General features: G+C 41.6%; 1 protein-coding gene across 1 annotated transcript in view; it reads left to right on the forward strand.

Moving 5' to 3' along the window:
• Positions 1–24739, forward strand: part of MMGT1 (membrane magnesium transporter 1) — a 321921-nt gene that overhangs the window by 158849 nt on the left and 138333 nt on the right. The window contains exons 4-5 of the mRNA XM_044057310.1: positions 10916–10931; positions 21235–21279. Of these exons, the coding sequence (XP_043913245.1) occupies positions 10916–10931; positions 21235–21279 (61 nt within the window). The remainder of the gene's footprint in view (positions 1–10915; positions 10932–21234; positions 21280–24739) is intronic.

Raw genomic sequence — 24739 nt, forward strand, 5'->3', positions numbered from 1 at the left:
GACCTATCCAGATCGAAACAGACCACCAACCTCTAGTCACTATTTTGAGAAGGCCTCTACATAAAACTCCAACCAGATTGCAACATATGATGAGATTGCAAAAGTATTTCACTATTGTCTACAAGAAAGACGCACTTCATCTTGCTGATACATTGTCCAGATCACCCAGAAATGCCACTGAAGAGCATGAGAATGAGGTATTTGATTTTGAAGTCATGGAAGGGAGATATTTCTTCCACACATCTTGATGACCTGAGGGGTCATACAGCCACGGATCCAGTTTTGCAGAAGCTGAACCACTTTATTCAACAAGGATGGCCATCAAAGCAGTCAATTTTACCTCAAGAAGTGCAACATAATTTTCCATGCAGAGATGAGATTTTGTCCGGCAATGGTATTATGAAAGGTCTAAAAGTAATTGTTCCAAAGTCCTTGCAATAAGAGTACATTACTATCTTGCACTGTGGTCACCCAGGAGCAGACTATCAAAACAACGGTGAGAGGTCTAGTGTTTTGGCCTTCTGTGTCACAAGATATTGAGAATATGCTATTATTTTGTTCTGTGTGTAATAGTAAGTACTAAGTCACGTCAATGGAAAGAACCACTTCATCTAAACTAGATTCCTGAACTACCTTGGTCAACCAATCCAGTCCGATCATAATCTTTGGACAGTTGCATCCTTACCACTTCTCATAATGGATTGAGCAGTTTACTGGCCTTTTCCTAGTAGGTCTTCTGGGATAAATGCTTCAGATTGTTCTTGACACATGGAACCAACAATTGACTACTGATTGGTAACGTGGTTCTGGTTTGTCTCTGGGCAGGGGGAAAAAATTTGTTTATCACGAGGAATATTTCTGCGATTCAAGAGATTCAGGAAAACATCACTATTTTCTAGTTTAGACTTCTAGTAACTGTTTTGCACTTTGAACTGCACGTTCTGCCAAGCCATTTGACTGTGGGTACTGTGGACTACGTGACATGAGTTAGTCCCATTCTTCAGCAAGTCTTTTAAACTGTGTGCCATTGTCAGAAATAACTGTGTGTGGACTACCATGTACTGCAAGATGACACTTCATCTGGTTAATGACATTACTTGATGCTAGGTTGGGAAGTTCGTTAATCTTGAACCAGTTGGAGTAAGTCTACTAACACCAGGTAATGTTGACCATTTCACTCGAAGATGTCTGTGGCTACTGTTGACCAGTGTAGTTCCGGAATCTGGTTAAGCTGAAATGATGCCTTCTGTCAATGTGGCTTAGTACTATTAACATGCTGAACAAGATGAAAGTGCTCTCTCCGTCTTGTGACATAGAAGGCCAAAATGCAAGCTCCTTCGCCGCCTTTTGGTAGATTTGGTTCCTGGATGATCATGATGAAAGGTAGTAATATACTCCTGTTGCAAGGACTTTGAAACGATTACTTTTGGACCTTTCATAATGATGCCTTTTGTCTGACAAAACTTAATGTCTGTATGGAAAATTAAGATTGCACTTCTTGAGATGAACTAGATTGCTTTGACTGTCATCTTTGATAAAGTGGTTGAGCCTTTGTAAGATCTGTGGTTGTGTGATCTCTCAGCTCAAGACGTGTGGAAAAAAATTTCTCTCTTCCATGACTTCAAAATCAAGGTTCTCATTCTCGTGCTGTTCTGTGGTATTTCTGGGTGATCTGGATAATGTATCAGCAAGATAAAGAAGTTTGCCTTTCTTGTAGATAAGATTGAAATTGTACTTTTGTAATCTTAGCATCATACATTGCAGTCTGGCTGGAGCTGAATGCATGGCTTTCTCAAGATAGTGACCAAAGGTTGGTGGTCTGTTTCAATGTGGGTAGGTCTACCATAATCATGGAATTTCTGACATGTAAACACAATGGAGAAAAGCCCTTTCTTAGTCTGGGCATACTGCATCTCAGTTTGGGTAAGAGTTCTCTATGCATAGGCAACAGGTTGATCCTGTTTTAGAATGACTGCACCAAGACCAAATTTTGAAGATCGCAGGAAAGTGGAATGGGTTTGCGAACATCATAGTAGCTGAGTATTCATGAATTATCAGTTTTCTGTTTAAGGCCATCAAATGCTCTTTGGTGTTGCTCTAACCAAGACTAGGATACATCTTTACATGTCTGCTCTCTGAGTGGTGCTGAAAGTTGGCTCAAGTCTGGAATGAACTTGCCTAGGTAACTGACCATGCCAAGAAAACGTTGCAGAGTTTGAACATTGTCTGGAGCTAGCATCTTGGGAATGGCCGTTTTGTTTAGTAGGGTCTGGTCTTAGGCCAGTATTCGTAAGTAAATGACCAATGTAAGTAACTTCATGTAGCCTGAATTTGCATTTCTGTGGATTGAGCTTAAGATTCACTTGACATGTCTCTTCTAGAAATTTTCTGAGGTTTGTCATGCTCTGCTTCACCATGACCTCCTCCTAGAATGTTGTCTACTATAATAGCAGAAGGATATCCAGAAAGAAGTTTCTCCATTGCACTTTGAAAGACTTCTCTTGCAGAATTTATCCCAAATGGCATTCTCAAAAATCTGTCACTGCCAAACGGACTACTGGCCGTAGTGAGCAATGAGGATTTTTTGTCAAGCTGAATTTGCCAAAATGAACTCTTTGCATCGAAGACAGAAAAAATTGTGGCTTTTAGCATCAAGGCTGCAAAGTCTTTAACTGTGCTCATTGGATGATGAGGCCTTTTTTAGTGCTTTGTTCAAATCACGTGGGGTCAGTACATATTCTGATTATCATCTGAGCTTTGGGAGCTACTACCATAGAAGATACCCATTTGGTTGGAGTTTCAACTGGACAAATCACACCTTGTTGCACCATTTTATCTATCTCTGCTTTAACTATATCCTGCATGGCTATGGAGCTTTATGTGCTGGACTGACCTCTAGGTCTAACTTCATGGAGTACACAACTGGAAGCTTGCTTAGTTTTGTCTTCGAACAGATCTGCATAGGCAGAAAAAATGTGTTGGGAAAAATTAGAGTAGTGGACTTCCTTTATTAAATGAAAGCAGTTCCATTTTCAAACTGTCTCTGAGCCCTAATAATGATTGGATGTGCCTTTAGACTATAAGTTGTAGCTTCTCCCAGCAGAATAACCTGAAAGAAAGCACTACTGAACCTTCAGTTTAAATTTCTTCACCTCCATAAGCAACAAGCTTTACACACCTTGCCAAATCAAAACTTACACCATGTCACACTCTAGCTAATGTTTCTGCTGAATAACATTGCACTTGGAACCTGTATCAGCTTTGAGCTCTTCGGATTTGCCATTTATCCGAACAGTACAAAATACTTCATTCTTTGCCCTTAAATCTACTGCATTAACTGATGAAGCATTGATGCACCATCAACATAAAAGGTAGGGCTGTGACTGCCTAATTGATGGACTTGTTTCTTAAAATGTTCCTTTTTGATAAAAGAATGTGGGCCTTTTCATGTACAGAACCTTTTGAAATGATTGCATTTATTACATTTGTGGCATTGCTGACCAAAAGGTAAACATTTCTCCCTTTTAGATTCATGCCTTCCACCACAATTATGACATTTGGCAGTGAAACTAGGTTGGGGCCCATACTTTGAGTTTGCTGAGTCACTTATGCTTCACTGAGACTGTGAACTCTGGAATTTGCTGACCAGTTCTGGGGTTTACCAGTGAGTGCTGCAGGGGTTACAGCTTCTGCCATGTTCTTAAGCCTGTTTCTTTTAACCATGTGCTGCTTACTGTCGACATGAGCTTCATCACTGTGCCTTCTATAGCTATTCTCATTTGTCAGCATATTTGTGTTTTTCTGTGAGCTTGTATATCTGATAAATCTCAATGGCCTTATTCAAAGTTAAGTCATTGTCACGAAATAAAATCTTTCTCTCTTATGCCACACACAAGTCTGTCTTTTATCAACTCATCCCTTAAGTCACCAGATCTGCACGTTTTACCGTTATTTCTCAGGTCAGTTATGTATGCTGCAAAAGATTCACCAGACTTTTGATCCCTTGTGTAAAATAAGTGCCTTTCCATTGTAATGTTTGTGTGGTGGTCACACATTTCTCTAAATGTACATTTTAAGCACTTGGGGTCCTCCCTTAACTCAGCTGGTATAATAATGACCGTTTTCCCCTCTCCTGTATAGATAGCAGGTGCATAAACACATGAACATTCCCTTTCTATAGCTTCTCACCCAGCTAAATTAAGCAGAATAAATGCATTTGTACTGTCTTTATCAGAAAATGCACCCTGTATGAAAATGCCATACTCCTCAAACCCTATCCAGTCTTCTGCAATATTAAACACAAATGCACTGGGTTTCCGAAATCCGTATGCCATGGCCAGCCACAAAGTACACACTGAAAATATGGCCCTTGTAATTATGTACGTATGAACGAACTGTGCTGCGAGTTTGTAACAACATTCAAATTCACAATAAACTCTTTGGAAATAATGTACTTGCAAAATATGCTCTGTAATGGCTGTACTTTGCAAAATAGCTTTACTGTAACACTGCACAAACATGCGAACACTTTGTACACTTCTGATAACTCAAATGTCTTTGCTTAATACAAAAGTACATGCTTTGCGAAAATGTGGTAGTTTCCCCTTATTTTGTTATATGCAGTTCAGACATTATTTTTATTTATTTATTTTGTTTTACATTTGTTGACCGGGCTAGTCTAACTGGATATATGTCCATTTGCAGTAGAGGCCCGGAGAGATGAGCTCCATGATGAGTAGAAATAAATTGCAGCAAAATAACATATAGCAGCATCAGTTGTATATACAATGGACATTTCAGATTAACACAGAAATATTACATGACAGAAGTCATAACAGTGTAAAATGCAGGAACAATGCAACATAGAGGTACAATACATAATCAAAAAGAGACAGTTTAATGTATAATTATAATGATAAAGGGTATTCCCTCTAATAAGTATCCACAGGGGTGGAAATAAAGTATAGAGGGAAATTGTAGAAGTTGTTAATAAGGAAAGTAGAACAGTTATAAAGAAATTTAGGGTAGGCAGAGCATATTTTGGATAGAGTAGATCACTAGTCAGGTTTAGTACAGGGGCATAACCAGTGTGTTCTAAGGAAAAGTTCGTCTGTTTTTGAAGAGTGATATAGAGGACAGTGAGGAAAGGTCGCTAGGGAAGAATATTCCAGGATTTTCCAACAGTATTAGAGAAGTGAGAATCCTCAGCCTTGTTGTTAGATTTAGAAGTGTTTACTAGAAGTTTCTGAGATGAAGGTAAGGACTTCAAATTATTGTAGGGGGTGATGAGGGTAGTTAGAATAGGAGTATTGGAGGGTTGAGTCTTACGGGCGATAGTTAGTTGGTGTTATTTAAGAAGATTCTGTAGTTCCAGCCATTCCAGCTCCTTTAAGTTAAGGCAATGGTGAGTTCTAAAAGGATTACCTGTAGCAAATATGGCTATGTTGTTATAGGAAATTTCCATCTTGTTGAGGTTATTCTTAGATTGGTGAAAATGGAAGAGGCATAGAGGAAAGTTAAGGTTGTTGTCAATGGTGATACCAAGTAGTTTGGTAGTTGGGTCTGGTGATATAATGGTACAATTAGTGGATGTAACTGAAAAAGCAAAAGGAGGGGACTTATGAGTAGGATTGAAAAAGAGGAGTTTAGTTTTTTGGGGGGTTCAAGAGAAGGCAATGCTGTGTGAACCATTGTTCAACTGTGTTAAATACTTTCTGGGTAAAGGAGTGAAGTTCAGAAGTGGATGTGGCTGAGCATGTAAGTTTGGAGTCATCAGCATATTGTATGCATGTAGATTGGGGGATGGCTAGATGAAGGTCATTAATAAATATGGAGAAAAGAGGTCCTAATATGGACCCTTGAGGGACACCAAGGTTAACGGGTAGGTAGGTAGATAGTGTTGTGCCAAAGCACAGCCTGTTGTCTTTTATCTAAGTAGGACTGGAACCATTTTATAGAGTGCATCTAATGACAGGGATTTGAGGATGTTTTTGAGAATTTGGTGTTTTACCATATCGAATGCTTTAGACAGGTTGATTAAATAGTGCAGAGGAAAGCATATTAAAGTTGCGTTTTTTGTTAATACAATCAGTAAAGGAAAGGAGGGCAGTGGTAGTGCTGTGGGAAGGTCTGAAACCATGTTGACAGCTGGAAAGTAAGTTATTTTGGATTAGGTGGTCTAGCAATTGCCTATGGATGCATTTCTCCATGATCTTTTCCAAAGGAGAAAGAAGGGCTATGGATCAGTAGTTTGGGAAATTGGTGGAGTTTCCACCTTTATGGAGGGGGGATAATATGGGAGACTTTCCATATGCTAGGGATGTGACCTTCATTAATAGTTCTATTGATCAGAATGGAGATGGGGTAAGCAATAGCCTTGGCTGATATCTGTAGATATTCAGCAGGTAGTTGGTCTGCTGAAGAAGAGCATGGTTTCAGCTTTTGGATAAGGGTTAGAATATGTGTTGTTGGGACAGGTTGGAAGAGAAATGGAGGGGGTGGGGTTGTGTTATAGGAAGGTAAAGTGAAGCTATTAGGTGATAGCTGACTGGCTAGTGTTTGGATAGCATCAGTGAAAAAAGTATTGAAGGTAATGGCAGTATGCATGAGATTTTCCTGGTCTGTATTTTGTGGGTTTGGTGTAGTGGATTGACCTGGATTGAATAATTGGTTAATGCTTGCCCAGAATTTTTGTGGGTTATTATGGTTAGCCTGCTGAAATTGTAGGTAGTAGTTTCTTTTATCTGACAGTGTAGCTTTCTTAGTGTCATTTCTCAGTTGTCTAAAAGTTTGTTGGTCTACAGGGTTCTTAGTCATTCTCAGTTTGTCCCAGTATTTATTTCTCAGATGGATTTTATGTTTGCTTTCTTTTGAAAGTCATGGGGCAGATTTGGTCTTAATTCTAATCTAACGGGTTGGAGCATGGTGGTCAAGAATGGCAAGGAAGTTAGAATTTAAAGTATTTAACGGCTTCTTCTAAAGGGAGGTATCTTAAGGGAGCCCAATTGCATGCTCTTAGATACCTTTGGAAGAGATCAGGGTTAAAGTTATTTTTGGAACTGATATTTCTGATAGTGGTTGGAATGGGAGCATTGGCTTTTTATGCCTGATGTGGTTGGAATGGGAGCATTGGCTTTTTATGCCTGATGATGTAGGTAAGTGAGTGGTCACTTATATCATCAGGGGGGGTCCAGATTCATATATGTGAGGATGGTTGAGAATCCAGTCTAATGTGCTTACTTTCTTAGATTATTTATCCTGGTTTGGGGGGGGGGGGTAATGGTTTGAGAAAAAACATATAGGTTAATGTGGGTGGTAGGGTGGCTGCTACTATAGCAATTCCAGTCGGTGTTTATATGACCTAGGATTATGGTTTCTTGGGGCAGGTGTTGAGATAGCCAGCAAAAGGATATTTTCCATGGTGGCGATATTACCAGGAGGTAGATACAGATAGTATAGATGGATTTGGCATTGCTAAGTTGAAGTTTGGAGATGAGAATTTCTGCATTGGAATGTAGAGGTGGTTTACAGTGATACGTGGTTAACTGTAAGCCATATTTAAATAGAATAGCTAACCCCCCTGCCCTTCTTGGCTACATGGTCAAGTCTCAGGATATTATATCCAGGTGGGATGATTTCATTGTCTTTGATTACAGGTTTTAGCCATGTTTCTGTTAAGCAGAGAATGTCAAAGGAGTAGACTTCTAAGAGAGCATAGAGTTGAGCTACTTTGTTAATGCTATGTATATTAATATGAGCTACAAAGAGCGAGTTTGATGGTTTGGTAAGGGAATAAGTAGTTGATTGGATGTGGTTATGGAGAGTGATAGGAGTTCTTGTTGGGCCTGGGTTTGGGTGACTATCTCCATCCTTTAATGAGAGGAGGTGTCTTAGCTTGGGTTTGGGAATCTGCTGTATAGGACTAGAGATTTCCTACGATTTAGAGTGTTATATCTAATGTGTAGTATTCTATAATATTTTTGCTAGTAGGTAGCTGGGTGAAGATGTTATATTAGCATGGTTATAAAGGATTGGTAGGAACGGAGAGTTGGTTAGCTTATTAGGGTAGTGAAGGTATGAATATATAGTGGGTGTTCATAGGAGGTAAGTAGGCAAAAGTTAAAGGTGGTAGCAGTAAAGGTGTGAATAATGGTAGGACATGTACTGGGATGGGTAGTTTATACATTGGAATGGATTAGTTATTGGATATCTGGTTGTAGGGATGGAAGTTTGCAAGGTGAGGATGGTGGGAGGAGAAGGGTGCGGTTGGACAGAAGGGGAGTGGTAAGAGAAGGATGGTATGAGAAGCTGGCCAATGGTAAAGTTCCTAGAGAGTAATAGGAAGAGGTGTGGCTAGTAAATGAGTAGGAACCCTGGGGTGGGTGGGAATTGGGGGTAGGGTAAGGGAGTGGAGTGAGTGCGCAGGGTGAACAGAGCAGGTAGAGACAGGTACTGAAGCAGTTGTAGAAGAAATAATCGGCAGGACTGACTACAGAAGGTAAGTTGAAAAAGTCAGAAGTGGGTAAAAAACAGTGAAAAGAGAGCCTAGAAAAGGTAGTTATAGACAGTAGTAGTAAAAGGTGAAGTGAGAGGAATAATAGCAGGTCTGTGACTACAGAAATATTAAGGTAAGTAGCTAGGAATAAGAGAGGATAAGCATGAGATGAGGCTGGGATAAGGGTTCCACCTAGTGGACAGGTCTTGTATTGCAGGTAGATATGAGAGGGAGTTAGCTGGAGTAAAACTAGGGAGGGGTGAGCGCTAGAAAAAAGGGGTTACTATAGAGGATAGGCGAGAGGGGGTAGAGGCTACTGGCTGTCCTGGCTCAGAACGTGCTTAAACACCTGTAGCAATGTTACAGTAGTAGAAAGTCTTACTGGCAGGAATTAATCAACAGACATACTTTCCTTGAGAGAGGGATTGCAGGGAATTTAGGCTGTGAGGTGAACCGCTGGTATTTGGAGAGGGTCCTTTAGGTTCCTACAGACTAATGCTGGAAGCACAAGAAGAGCAGGGTAACTTAAGGAAGCAAGAGAGACAAGGTAGTGACGAGAAACGTGAGTTATCATATAGCAAGGTAAGAATGGTCAAGTTACACAATTCATTCACAGAGACAATATATACAGATGGCAATTCTACATTTCCATATCCTTGGTAGCAGCAATGTAAAACACTTTTAAAAACAACAGTTCTGTACCCTACGTAGTAGCAGTATAGATAGTTAGCAATAAACATTCACTCCACTTGACTGCAGCATTAGAAAACACCTTAAAACAAGTTTTGTAAGTTTATGCTGAAACAGGACACTGTAGGCACATTAGGACTAGAGTCTACACCTTAGGTTAAGCTATAGTAGTGCAGCATACAAAGAATGTTTTTTACAGTTAACAGTACAGCTACTGCAGTTAGCTAAGGGGTTCTATGCAGCAGTCATAAGGGACTGCTACTCAGGCGTGCTGGTCAGTAATTCAGCTTCTGGTACTCTACGGAGTTAGAAAAACATTAAAGATACTCAAATGCTGGTATCAAACTGCAAAATTACTGCCTGAGCAACTCCTAGCATAGTGGTAACCAATGGACCTCGGGGGCATCTGCCAGAGTAATTCCGAATGTGCAATGAGGCACCTGGGACACTACCGTGCTAGAGGAGCACTTTCCATAGTGTAATAAGGGGAACTAAATACAATGCAACTACCTCTGCTACTCCCATTTGCCCAAGAAAGCTTTTAAATGCCTGGGGCTCAACAGCGTAAGAGAACGCTAATACGTCCGCAATATGGATCGGGCTAGGGAAATTGCCATTCATGTCTCAGCGTTCAACAAGATATTAAAATACAGTAGAAATACAGCGTCTTAAGTAATTACCAACATTGAGGGAGTTAAACGCTGCTGAAGGGAGGTACGTAGTGAACAGCTAGGCATCAGATTATGCTCTAGCCCCTTAAGTGTCTCCACATGGGTGGCATAGTTTCAAAAGCTGTTTACAGGCTTAAAACATTATTTGAAATAAGCGCTGCAGAAGGGGGAGGTATGTGGAGTGCATCTAGGCATCGGGGTAAGTGCTAAGGTGGCGCCATTCAAAGTCGCTTACAGGCTTAACACATGCAATAGTATACAAGCACTCTCAGAGAAGGGTCTGCATGAGTGGCGTGATAGCAAATTAGCCGGTATCGGCTTACTAATACACCAAAGACATGAATATAGAGCTAAAACAAACCATATGTGAGCTAGCGCAGCTGGGCAAGAGCGTTGGCTCTAAATACCCTTGAAGTATCTCCACGTGGGTGACGTAGTTCAAAAAGCCGTTTCCAGGCTTAAGAACATACAATACAGTAAAGGCACGCTCATATATGGTTCCGCACGGGTGCGTGATACAAGATGGCCGCTACCAGCTTACTAAAACAGCAAAAATACGTTACACCTAAAACAAGTCTTTAGAGCACTAGCATACAACAAAAAGGCTCTACAAAAAGACGAGAAGCAAAGTCGCCTTAGCAGTTTTAAAGCACAAGCAAACAACAATTATACCATCAACAGCAAGCTAGAAGACATTGCAAAAACAAGTAAAGTAGAAATATTTTAGCAGCAGCAGGTAAGGAGATAGTTATTAGGCACACAATTCCACATAATCATGAAAACATTTGGTATGATGAACAGCAACAAGTAAAATTACTACATACCACAGAAAATAGATGCTGGGAGAGGAGCAGACAGCAGCCAGGGCTTATCCCGATTTACTAAAGATGGTGCCCCACAAAACCCAGGGTATTTATGGGAGTCCAGAGGATAAAGGTGGAGAGGGGAGTAGAGTAAGGAAAAGAACAGGCACAGGTAGGAGGGGCAAGCAAACCTTTTCCATAGTAATCTGAATATTTTTATCAATATCGTACATATCCATTTACGCAAATACATTTAGAATGGAAAAAGAAATGGTGCCGAGCAAGTTTAATATCTGAAATTCGTTTCTGACCTGTTTTGTGAAGTTTGCACATTTTAAGGATGATCCACTCGTCTATATTCCGCCAGCTCTAAGCAAGTGCCTCTAGTTGTTTTAGCAAGGCCGCATTTAACTTCATGCCCTTTGGATATGCCGGTTCTGACTCCATACCCTTTAGACATGCCACTTCTAGCACCATATCACTCATTTGTCTCTAACACATATGACAAGAAGCTGGGGTTTTCATGTAGATGCCACAGCATCATTAAATATGAACAAACTAGTTAACAGACAGACCTTACATATGTACATGATTACTTCTCAATGGCTAACTACAAAATGGCAGTTGCACTTGCATGTGATCAGTATTTATACACTTGTGCAAGCTCTTGGATAGCTTCTTAAAGGTACATACACACACATTGATCTAAAAGTAGCATCCCTAGGTCTAGATGCCATCCCTTTGTTTCTAAGCTGTGCGGTGTAGGAGGACTTGCTTATAACAATAATTACATGTTCAAAAGTTAGGCACTGTCCACATAAGTCCCCAAATCGCAGTAACTGGGTCACCTATTGGGGGTTTTATTGTGAATGTGGTAGATGACTTGCCAAAGGGTGCAATAATGCATTTTTTGGCATTTAGTTTCAGGACCATGATTTTGACACCATTTGTTTTTCAGACAAGCCATCCTGCAGGTCGGCAGAGTCATTTGGTGATTCATTGATGACTATTAGCTTGCAATTCTCTGCAAACTTAGTCAGCCAGAGCCCTTTGATATTGGCTTTTGCTTCAGAACAGTAGATGCCAAACGGGAGAGGTAGCAACACAGACATTTAGGGGAGTCTGCTGAACGGTCTCATTGTGGAGGTAACTTCCTGATGTCCTTCAAGGATGCATCTGCAGTCATAACATATGGGTTGTCCTGCCTCAGGCAGCCCTTCGGTCGGCCAGATTCCAAAGTCTGGGTCTGGCCTCGGCTGATGTCGCACTTCACCCGACGTCATAGCTCCTGGGGTATAAAGGCATCAGCCGACGCCATTTTCCTCAGTCTTTCTTGCCGCGCGGTGCCCGAAGCAGAAGCTGTTCGCAAGTGCCGGTCGGTCAGATCCAGAGATTTCAGCTACCGAAGACTTCTAAAAAAGCTAAGTACCCCGTTGGGGACTCTCTCTTGCCTCAGCCGATGTCATACAAAGTAAATAATTGTTTAACTTGAGGGAAACAAATACCTCATAAGGATTTCCACTCTTACTGCCTTCCTTGCTTAGGCCCAGACCACGACGTATCAGCTTGTTTAGCCTGTGCTTCCTTCAACCGACGGACACTTAGACGTCGGTCGGAGTTTGCAGAAGAGTTTTTTGTTTCTGCTTTTGCATATAAAATGCCGTCGGAGACTCCGACTACACATTTAGCCAAAAAACGCAAGGAAAAGGACCGACACTCGCGGCCCACGGTTTCGGCTGAAACCACGGTTAGGCCTACCGCGAGTGTTTCGGTTTCGGCTGAAACAGAGTCCTCTGTTCTTCCTTCTGCCGAAATTATGCCTCCGACAACCGAGGCCACAGAGGGCCCCGGCTGAGTCGGCTACAGAAATTCCTACCGAAGAAGCAGGCGCACAAGAATTGTCCGACACCATTCCGTTGGACATCTCTACTCCTGCACGTGGGGCAGCTAGACCCCCTGCTTCTGTGTCTATTAAGGCCTTCTCCAGGGCTAAAGCAGCTAAACTTTCCAAGGCCTTACCAACAAAAGCTTCCTCTCACAGACCTTCCTCAAGTTCTCAGATTCTCAGCCTTGCTGAGGACCTTATATTTCTGATTAGGGGATCCCAAACTCACCCAGACAGGGCCTCACAACCTCCTCCTGAAAAAAGGCCTAGGACTGAACCCCCTGAACCTCTCTCCTCTGACTATTCCTCGGATGGATCAGATTTATCAGACCACCAGGAAGGACCATACTCACCTTATGAGGATTCGGATGCAGAAGACTCAATTCCTTCTGCCTCCCTGCCAGAAGAATTTTCCTTTGGGGAGACTTTACACTCAATGAGGGAACACTTTCAATGGCAGGGTCAGGATTTTTCTGATTCTAGGAAAAGGCTAAGGACTTTTTTACACTTGCCACAGCATAGGCCTTTAGCCATACCACCTGTACTATCAGTTGTTGATGATGCATACAATGATGCCAGTTCTGCCCCTGATTCTCTTCCCCGGCCCCTGCCAAACCTGACAGATATTACAGGGTCCCGGATTCTCACTTCCACTTGTATAAGGCCCATGCTGCAGACCCAGAAACTATTTCTCAGGGCCCAAAGGGTGTTGCAGCTGCCACTGCCAAAAACCCCCTACCCTCTGAAAGAGAGTCAAGAGCATTAGAGAGATGGGGTAAAAAGGTTTATACATCTGCTACTCTTTCTGCCAGGGCTTTAAACTGTCAGTTTCACATGATACAGTACCAGGAATTTTTGTTGGATCAGCTGAATAAAAAGCTTTCCTCTCCTGAACCTTTAGACCGTAAGTTCCTTCAGGATTTGGTAGACAACTCTCAGCAGGTCAGTAATCATTTCTTAAAATGTGGCTATGATGCACTGGAGGCTTCATTTAGATCAGCTATGACTGGAGCAGTGATTCGAAGGCATGCCTGGCTAAAAGAGCAATCCTTGCCAGACCATGTCAAGTCTAAACTCCTAGATGCCCCTATGGAGAAACAAAGTTTATTTGGCTCCCCTGCACAGGAGGTTCTAAAGAAAGTGGAAGAAAAAGCAAAATCTGTGCAAACAGTCAAGGATTTTCTGCAGGTCCAACCTCCGAGGTTCAGCAGAAACTGGCCTTCAAAGAATTGGTCCTTTCCAGACACCTCCAGAGCACAGAGAGGCAGAAATAGACACCCAAGAGGCAGAGGTCAATCAAGGGGTGCCTACAGGGGTCGTCAGTGGTAGCCTGCCAACCAGAGGAGTACCGCCACAGCTGCGACTACAACCACTTCCACAGGACAGACACAATGACTTGGCTCTGATTCCGCCTACCAGGGAACAACTGGAAGCACCCTTGGGCGGAAAGTTAGCTTTATTTTCAAAAAACTGGCATTGCATTACAGGAGACAAATGGACATTGCAAACAATAGACAAAGGCTACAGGTTTCACTTCCACACTTTACCAAAAAAGAGAGGAATGCCAAACCTTCCACCAAGCCAGAAGCCAGAGGCTCTAAAACAAATCATCAACTTACTAAGGATGAGAGCAATAGAAAGGGTACCATCTATGGAACAAGGCCAAGGATTTTACTCCAGACTATTCCTTGTACCAAGAAAAGAAACTCAATGGAGGCCTATTCTCAACTTGTCCGCACTGAACACCTATCTCATTGTACCAAAATTCAAGATGCTGACCCTACAGCAACTTCTTCCCATGTTGGGCAAGGAGTCTTGCCTGGTGACTCTAGATCTCAAGGAGGCATACCTGCACGTCCCTATACGACCAGATTGCAGAAGACACCTCAGATTTCTTGCAGGATCAGAGCATTATCAATTCTCAGCATTGCCCTTTGGCTTATCTACTCCGCCCAGAGTAGTCACGAAATGCCTGGCATCAGTAATTGCACATTGCAGGCTTCAGGGAATTCAGATCTACCCATACCTGGACGACTGCCTAATACAAGCGGGACAACAAGACAAAAATAATAAAGGATTTGGCCTATGTCATACAACTGTTACAAGCCTTGGGATACACAGTCAACATACAGAAGTCAAGACTAGTGCCATCCCAAAGGATAACATTTTTGGGTGCAGAACTGGACACAATAACTGAGATGGCTTTTCTCACAGAAGAAAAACAAAAGCAACTCCCAGTCTACTTCATGGCATTGACTAGACAAACTCAGCTTACTGCAAGGAAAGTCCTGCAGGCCCTGGGTTACATGGCATCTTGCATAATCAGGCTGCATATGAGAAAATTACAATGGTACCTAAGGAATGTATGGTCTCAACACAGACACAGTCTAGAAACCATGATGCCAATCATTCCATGCCTGAAAAAATAATTCCTGTGGTGGGCTCAGGCCTGCCAGACCAACAGAGGGTTGCCTTTCCACAAACCACAACCAAGGCAGACCATCACCACGGACGCCTCAGACCTAGGCTGGGGGGCACACACGGAAGACAAGTGTATCCAAGGCCTATGGTCTCAAGACCAGCTGAATCTACACACAAATCTAAAGGAGATGCTGGCAGTGAAGCATGCAATCGAGGCATTCAAATCATTCCTCCAGCAAGGACACCTGCTGATAAGGACAGACAATACCGCAGTCATGTGGTACATCAACAAACAGGGAGGCACGCATTCCTACCCTCTATGCCGGATGGCAATGGACCTGTAGAACCTAGGCCTGAATCTCAACATTCAACTGCAGGCCAGATTCGTACCAGGAAAAGAGAATTCACTAGCAGACAGCTTAAGCAGAACTACCACGGATGCTCACGAATGGATGCTGCATCCAGACATCTTCAAAAACATAAAGAAATGGTGAGTGCCAGATATAGACCTGTTCGCCTCCCCACTCAGCCACCAACTGAAGAAATTCTGCTCAAGAGAATACCACCCACAAGCCTGGAGGGTGGACTCCCTTTCTTTCAGCTGGAAGGCCCTGACAGTTTATGCCTTTCCACCTCTCCCATTGATGTACAAAGTTCTACTGAAGATCAGGGAGGAACAGCCAAAGGTGATTCTGATAGCTCCAGACTGGCCAAGGCAGCATTGGTACCCGCTACTGAGAAGCATGTCTCGGACGAACTCATGGCCTCTACCTCTATGGCCTTTACTTCTAACGCAGAACAACTACAAGACCCTGCATCCAAACTTGAAAACGCTGCAGCTAACTGCCTGGAAAATTGCATAAAACAAAACCAATCTGTTTTATCTCAGAGGGTCAAGGACATTATCCTGGAGGCTCGCAGACCCTCCACAAGAAAAACATACTCAGCCAAATGGAAGAGATTCCTCATTTGGAGTGCATCAAAGGGAACAAATGTCACACTGGCAAACCTAGCACACATCCTAGAATACTTAGCAGAACTGTTCCACAATGGCCTGTCCTATTCTTCCATTAAGATTCATGCTTCAGCAATTTCAGCAGAGTACAACATGGATCCTCCTATCTTCTCTCACCCTCTCCTCAGACAATTTTTAAGAGGGATCAAAAATGTAAAACCTCCAAGGAAACCACCTCTGCCTGCATGGGATCTCAATTTTGTGCTGGAAAAATTAACACTTCCCCCTTTTGAACCAGCAGCATCAGCAGCCTTACAGTTCTTATCTTGGAAAACTGCTTTCCTTCTAGCAATCACTTCAGCAAGAAGGGTATCCGAGTTACAGGCATTAATGGCAGTGCAGCCTTTCCTTATCTTTCACCAGGATAGAGTGTCTCTGAGAACCAATCCTACTTTCATGCCAAAGGTGGTATCCAGGGTATCCTTGAACCAAGCTATTCATTTACCTACATTCTTCCCTAACCCACAGAACAGGGGGGGAAAACTATTGCACACCTTGGATGTGCACAGACAACTGCGCTACTATCTGGACAGAACTAAAACCAGCAGAAAAACTGACCAACTTCTGGTAGCATATGTAACAGGAGTGCAAGGAAAAGCAATTTCCAAACAGACAATTTCAAAATGGATAGGAAATTGCATTTGATTCTGCTACTCTCTTCATGGAAAGACAACTCCTGAAAATATTAGGCCTCACTCCACAAGAGCCACAGCCACCACTACAGCTTTCCTACGAGGAGTGGCTACCAAAGACATTTTAGAAGCTGCTACTTGGAGCTCCGTGCATACATTTGCCAAGCATTACAATCTTCCTTTATACTCCAGATCCCGAGCAGGTTTTGCAACTGCAGTTTTACAGGGGATCTTAACTACACCATCATTATCTTAGTGCCTCCTCCCCCAGTTTGGCTATGGTATTCTACCCATATGTTATGACTGCAGATGCATCCTTGAAGGACATAGTACAGTTTTGTACCTACCATAAATGTAGATGTCCGATAGGTATGCATCTGCAGTCAGGATTACCCACCCTCCTTCCCCTCTGTGGTATTCCTAGGGTACTTACCCCTCTTTTAGCTAGCTGGGAGAATCTATTATGGTGTATTTGTTTGTATGTATATATGTATATATATATTTTGCTTTCTACTGTTTGGAATTTTCTACATTTATCCAAATTTAGCCTTCCTAGAGGGCACCTGGCATCTGGGGCAAGAAACACTGAGGAAAATGGCGTTGGCTGATGCCTTTATACCCCAGGAGCTATGACGTCGGGTGAAGTGCGACATCAGCCGAGGCCAGACCCAGACTTTGGAATCCGGCCGACCGAAGGGCTGCCTGAGGCAGAACAACCCATATGTTATGACTGCAGATGCATACCTATCGGACATCTACATTTATGGTAGGTACAAAACTGTACTTTTTTATTATCTATGTCCTGTGGGCCAGTTTCAGTCCAGTGGGTGACATAGGGGTTTATTTAGCTTTTCTACTGTGCCTGCATGGGGAATTGCATCAAAAGCTTTGGCCAGATCAAGGTATGCACTGTGTACAGTTTTTGTCTTCATCCATTCCTTTGGTGACCTCCTCAAAAAAAATCCACCAGGCTAAGTAAACATGATCTGACCTTGATGTATCCAGACTGAGAAGGGTTTGGTGTTTGTAGATTCCCTATATCTTTACTGATTAGTTCCATGGCAAGTCTTTCCATGGCTTTGTGTATGAGGCTGGTCAGACTTGTGGGTCTGTGGAATATCCTCTGTTATGCAGGGGAATGACCCGTAGCTCTCTCATAGGTTCATAGATTAGTACTAGGCTAACTACCCTTTTTGGGCCATTTGAAACCTAGCCAGTTACCCCATGTGAGAATCAAACCCTGCACCTTGTGTCTTTAAAGGTAAACACCTTAACCATTATGTCATCCTCCCACGCCATTCACTTGGTACAAAACTTGTATGAAGGCTGAGATTGAACAGGGTTAAGGGTATAGTTACACATGCTTCATGCTATTTAAGATGCATCCAGGGATACTGTCAGGACCCATCAATACAGTATTTTTAGTTTTTGATGGTGCTTTTAGGACCAAATCTTGTGGGATAGCTGGAGGTGAGCCAGTTTCATGTACATCTTGAGGGAGAGAGTGGGTAACATTTGAGCTAAATTTATTGGCCAGTAGGTTAGCTGCATCTTCAGTCTCAGTGTAGATAGCATTGTTCACAATCAGCTCAGTGCATTGCTGAGTTGTACTTTTGAGATTAAGATAATTTAAAAAAAATGCCACATGATGGCTTTGGCTTGGGTAGCTTATTTTAGCCTCAAACTTTCTTTGGCGGATTTTAAGCTCCTGAATTTGTTTTTCTTTGACAAGGGCTCTAAACATCCTGGGAATTAGTGTTCTTTCATCTGGTCAAAATTATTTTCCTTCTGTTATAAAGCTTGTTGTGGTTCCACCATGTGGGTTTATGTCTGGGGTTTGCCATGCCTTTACTCCTACAGGGTGCAGCTGTATCTGTGCTGCTGTTTACATGCTGATATAGTATGATGTACATTTTTCAATATCCAGTTGAGTTTACTGGGTTTCGTGGGATTTGTAGCTTGCCAGTGTATGACTTAGGAGTAGGTATTTGGTTCCTAGTAGAACTTTTACAAGTTCGAACCTCATATGGTCGAGACCATAAGTTTGAGCGTTTGAATGGAAATCTCCATAAGCAGAAGTTTCCATTTTGTTCGATAGTGTGCAATCTCGGAGTTGGTATGTTTAAGTAGTGGGGGGTGCAGGGCGGGCTGCCTTGCTTAAAACAGTTTATTTTGTTTTCCGTTATTTTTTATCCATAGTCGAAGTTTTGTAACTTCGAACATAATGGTTTGAACATTATGTGTTTGAAGTTATAAGACTTCAACTATGTGATATTGACCCGTACGTATTTTGTCTCTTAAGAAATTTCTAAAGGTAACTTGGGTGGAATACATCTTCGGTGTTTTTTGTCTTTCTCTCTATCTCAAAGGAGACTGCTTTAAGGTCAGATCTAATAAATGATGAAGATACCCAAGGGCTGATGCAAGATGCTCCCCATATTAGTAAGGACAAGATCTAAGATGATGTTCCCCCAGGTGAGTGCTCTGACTGTTCCAGGACATTTGTACTGACAAAGTCCAGGAGTGTATGTGCTTGTGCACTAGTGGTTGTGGGTTTTCCAGTCTATAATTGGATAGTTTATATCACCTAGGAAAATGGTATTGGGTTTAATACCGAGTGATTCTCAACAAAAATTCTTAAATTCTTCATTCTTTAATCTTCTTTCATCCCTATCTTCTGACAGTTGAAGTAAAAAAAAAAAAAAAAAAAATTCCATCATTGTTTCTGAAGCTTTTTACCAATTTATCCATTTTGGTAGCATGCATCAACAACTAACCAGCTGTGGTGCACCAATCTTTAGGGACAAAAGTCTGTAGCTAACCTTAGATTAAGCAGTTCGAGGATTGCCTCTACCAGGGCATGCTTTGTACCTTATCAACAACCAGATATATTATCAGCATGATAGAAGTAGTACTTTTGGTTATAGAAAGTACTTTCAATACATGGTCATTTGTGATACCGGGTGGTTTATGGGATATTATAGCAATAACCCACGCCTGGGTGTGGGTAATGCTAAATTTACCCACGGTTGGCGTGGTTTGGTCCAGAGGCAGCCCGAGGACCAAACAAAGCCAACCGTGGGTAAATTTAGCATTACCCACACCCAGAAGTGGATTGCTATTATCATGACATTATTTAAGAAAAGAAACTATTACTTTTCTTAAATAATGGCATAGTATAATGCCTGTTTACTGCCCTTCCGCAGATGTCTGGCATCCGCGGCAGTTCTGATGTACTGCGGCGCCTCGCGGTACATCAGAGTTGTGAGCAAAAGCAACGGAGAAAGCAAGATCTCCGTTGCTTTTAGTGTTTGCTATGTTAAATGAGTTTAACATAGCGAGACAGTTTTAAAATAAGCAACGGAGATGTCCGTTGCTTATTTTAAAACTTATTTTACAGCTGTCTCGCTATGTTAAACCCATTTAACATAGCGAACACTAAAAAAGCAACGGAGATCTTGCTTTCTCCGTGCTTTTAAACACTGTCTCGCTATGTTAAATGGGTTTAACATGGCGAGACAGCTTTAAAATAAGCAAGCGGAGATCTCCGTTGCTTATTTTAAAGCTGTCTCATGTTAAACCCATTTAACATAGCGAACAGTGTTTAAAAGTGTTATACTAATGGAAAAAAGTCCGGGCGACTGGACCTTTTTCCATTAGTATAACTCGATTTACAACGGGCACGCTGGCCAATCAGCGTGCACGTTTTTCGGCGGTCATGGTATAATAATTCAGTGTTCATGGGCTGCTTTGGTAGACCTAATAGAAATTTTCAATTTTTAAGATGTCTGAAAAATCCTCGTGAATATTGTCAATATGTTGTATACTTGAAGGAGTTTTCCTTGTGTTGTAAAATGTGTTCATGTTGCAGAACTACCAAGAAGGTTTGTTTTTTGAATTTCTCATTATTCAAATCTAATGTATTTCACTCTGTTTGATCTAGCCAATCATTAAATGGCTCCCTTTTCAGATGAAATACTGGAAATTGGCAGTGCTTCAGTGACTAAACATACTGCTGCCATGCCCAGCTGTCCACAGAATTATTGTATCACTGAATTGCTGGGACCAAATGGAACATCTACAGCGCTGATTGTGCCCCCTAGTAGCGTTCACCTGAGGCAGTCCCATTTATCCTGTCTAACTATAGCTTTGGTTTCTGGTATGAATTTGGTACAGATTAAACTGCAAGTATATTAGCAGTATCTTTAGGGTCACAGTAAATATTACTGTTGTGCGTTAGTTTAGGCCAAGTACTATATTATTTCTTGATCATCTGGTGGGTGGTATAAATATCTCTTGTGTAGGGAGAAAGTCTTTGGTAAGTTAAGGTGTAGAATTGGAGGCAGTAGCTTGTTAGCGTTTGGGTTAACACTTGAGTATGGTGGTACTGGGTTGGTGATTTGAACAAGTGGTATCATGCAAACTTTCTTCAAAATCTGTGGTCTGTTTTGTCTGCCTGTCTTGAAAATGGGGTAACACCCAGTTGGCATGCTCATGGTTACCCAATGTTCAATTTAGTGCAGCATGTAGAGCTTGTAACTGAAAGAACACCAATGTTCAGTTAAAGTGGACTGATGGACTCTGGGGGCCGCATGAATAGGACCTTATCCTTAATTTTTGGAGTAACAGGTTACGTAGTAATTGTTTTCAAGAGCAGAGGTTTATCTGGTAGTAGAGTTGGCAAGACAGGGTTACTTTTTTATAAGAAAATACCACAAAGGAACTTCATTGGTGTCTGTTTGAGGGAAGCTATACTTATTCAACAGTAGCAGTTCAAATTAGTTTTGTGGCAAATTCCTTTTCCTTTCCTCACAATCAAAAGGTGTCTTGTCTTTTTCAAGTCTAGGTTTAGAGGCATGCTGTACCTGAAAGCGCAGGGCCATTGCATGATCACCAGCTAGCAAAAAGTGCTATGGATTGTTGGGAGCAGGGGGACATTGTATGTATCTTTACAGTTGCAAGTAAAAAATGTTATTGTGGTTACAGTTATGTTAGGTTTTCTGATGAGATAAGAATAAAGAGCTGGAAACAGCGCACTCAAACCGCACTTTATTGTAGTCCACAACAGAATAAATCCTCCAGAGTTAAACACCAAGGTAAACGCTTTAAAGCAAGTAAATGCGTTTTCGTCAGCTAAAAGCTACGACTTCATCAGACAAATGCATTTAATTAATTAACCTTTATATAATAAAATTCAAAGACAAAAAGACCAATGAAAACAATTGCATCCTGTTTGAACCAATAGTGTTAATAACAACCTAAAGAGCTCATTATAATAAAACCTTGCATTAAAAAAGAAAGTCATATAAACCTGTTAAAATCTCTAAAATCTTTTCTGATGAGATCCTACTGTATTTCCTTCTCTGAGCTCTGGTAGTGGCTGAAAAAGTTAGAGCTGTCCCGGGTAGCAGGTTGGCCAACTGGACACCGGCCAGCAAGTAGCTTATTGGCCCAGGGCTGTTGGGCTTTACTTTGGGCAAACACTGTCCATTAGAAGCACATAGGGACCTCAAACCCTTAGCATGGGTCCCTGGTTTAGGTCACAGTAGGCCATGTCCTCAACCCACTTATTACTAACAAATATCCATTTCTGTTGGAGTAGTAATGACTATTATACTTGTAAAAACTACACAGTCCAAATGGTGTGCCTCATCAGAGGGAGCATATTACACTTGCAGTGGACTGTGTGTGTCTGTAGACACACAGTCCTCTGCAAGTCTAATATTCAGAGGAGTGTGTGTGTAAGACAATTTTTTTGTATTCAAGTCCTGTTTTATATATTTTTTGTTACTGTAAACTGCCCTAAGGGAAGTGACATTTGGCCTTTGTGTACAGTCCATTAGATAGGATCTTCTTTTACAAAATCAAATTATTGCAGATCTAGCTGGGTGGTGATTTTTTTAATGCACCTTTGCTGAGTGCCAAAGACCCCATAACAAAATGCATGACTTTGAAGCTCTCCTGTATTTGGAACACCTCCATATCTGCATAATTTCTAAAACTAGGTTCACATATTTAGAAAATCCGTACTTCCTACCTATAAGCTGGTACTTGGTCCGTTTTTAGTGTAGTGAGACTGTTGAATAGCAGTTTTCCCATTGGCACCAGAAGCTTATTTCTATGGTTTACATACATTGTAAACACTCTGTTCCTCTCTGTCAACCATGTCACTCCTTCTACATGGGCAAGTCTTTGTGCGTTTGGAGTCCGACAGCTGTGACCTAAAATACATCACTAAGGCCATTGTTTATATTGGAATTCATTTAATCAAAATTGTACAAGTGCACACACAGACTGTAATCTAGACTTTGGCCATCACTTGTCTGCAGTACTGAGAATGTCATTCTATGTTGTACAACTTATAAACAAGGGTATGGCAACTAGGTCCAAGAAAGTCATTGTGCCACTGTATTCGGCATTCATCAGACCTATCATTGAGTACAGTGCACCCTTTTGTGTGTACCTAACAAGGATTATCCAACAATTACACCCACAGAGGTTCCTCACTAAAAGAATACAGGGTGTAAGTAAAAATATCCTATGCAGACCACCGTAAGGCCTTATCCCCTGTATTCTGTCTCCTACAGGCTTTTGAGGGGAGAGCTATGCCTGGCATATAGACCCCCCTCTGGACCTCTTGCATATCCACAAAGCAAACAGCACCATAATTACTCGTTTTAAATGCTTAAACCTTGCCTGTGATATAAAAAGACCTACTGGAGAGACTGGTATGTATCCCATAGGCTACCCATTCATGTGAAGCATTTCCTCCCTTAACCAGTTCAAGTGTAACTTGGACAATTGGATGGGGAACAGGGAATTCATCCCTGGTTTGGCACCTTATGTCTCCAATAGACACTTAACTTATAAATGGTTAGTCTCCCATCAAGGGTACCAGAACTTGTGAGAGATTTGGGATGCATGGCTAGGCTTAAAAAGGCCATTGTGTTAAATATTCTAGTAAACACCTATGCAGTACAGTAGATCTGGTGCTATCATGCAAGTGTTCAAGACCTACAGACAACAGTACGTATTGTAGTACAGCAATTTGTGAGATGTAGCATGCAGGCCTAGGGTCATTTTTGTGCATTGGCATTAGTGAGATAGATAAAGGGGCTGTTAACTGATGCTATTTCCATAATGTCATAATGATAATCTGATGCCTTACTCACAATTCTGATTAATGGTGCTAAGTAACCAATTAATGAATGTGTGATCATCCTTTTAGTATTTGCATCCATACCCCCTTATCACTTTTTATCCACTCATTTCTAGCTGTTGCAGCCTCTTGTACATTCTGCTAATTAACTGCCATAGTCAGAGTTGCTGGGGGGGGGCAGACATACCATTATTGTTTGGTTAGAGTAGGATTTGTTGCAGGCTTTTCTAATCATTTTTAAATCCTATGTTGTAATGATATAAGAATATTTTATATATGGATGTCTGGAATACTATACAAGCCAAAAATTGCCGGTTATAGCTGCAGTGTTGATACAGGTACATAGGCATGTCATAACTGTCGTTTTGACATGGGTACAGTTCACTTGGTAAGGGCAACTATTTTTGCAGTCAGTATTGAGCACTGACCTTTATTATAGTTGGGGTCTGTGTCCTTACTGGGACATTTAAAGGTTGAAAAGTGCTTTTTTGCCAAACAGTGCAGTATTTTCCTAGTCAGTACCAGTAGTTTGATCTATGGTCCGATGAGTTATGATCCTCGATGTTCTTGTAAAAACAACCTTACTTGAGTAACTGTCCTGGGATGTTGACTAACCACCCAAGATGCAACAAAGTCAGGCACACAGACTGCCCTGTTTTCGTAGGTGTATACTAGGTCAATGACCACTAGGGCCCTTATTAAGCCTAGCTGCTCAACCCAAATGTGACCCACAAATTTGATTTTGTATAGGTTATGATTTACTGACTGCCTCTGTCCATCAGAGATATAGGTGCCAGAGCAGGATGAATTTCCAATTTACCTATTCATTGGTCCAAGTTGTGCTTAAATAGGGTTAGGAAGGAACTCTGCTCCTTGTGGATGGAAGCCTTTACCAGAGAAAGTCTTAAAAGAATTCTCAATTAGTCTCTCCAGCATATATATGTTGTAAACAAAATTTAGGTCTTTTAA

The sequence above is a fragment of the Protopterus annectens genome, chromosome 15.part0 (genome assembly GCF_019279795.1).
Source record: "Protopterus annectens isolate FY-2018-M chromosome 15.part0, PAN1.0, whole genome shotgun sequence".
Classification (NCBI taxonomy): Eukaryota; Metazoa; Chordata; order Ceratodontiformes; family Protopteridae; genus Protopterus; species Protopterus annectens.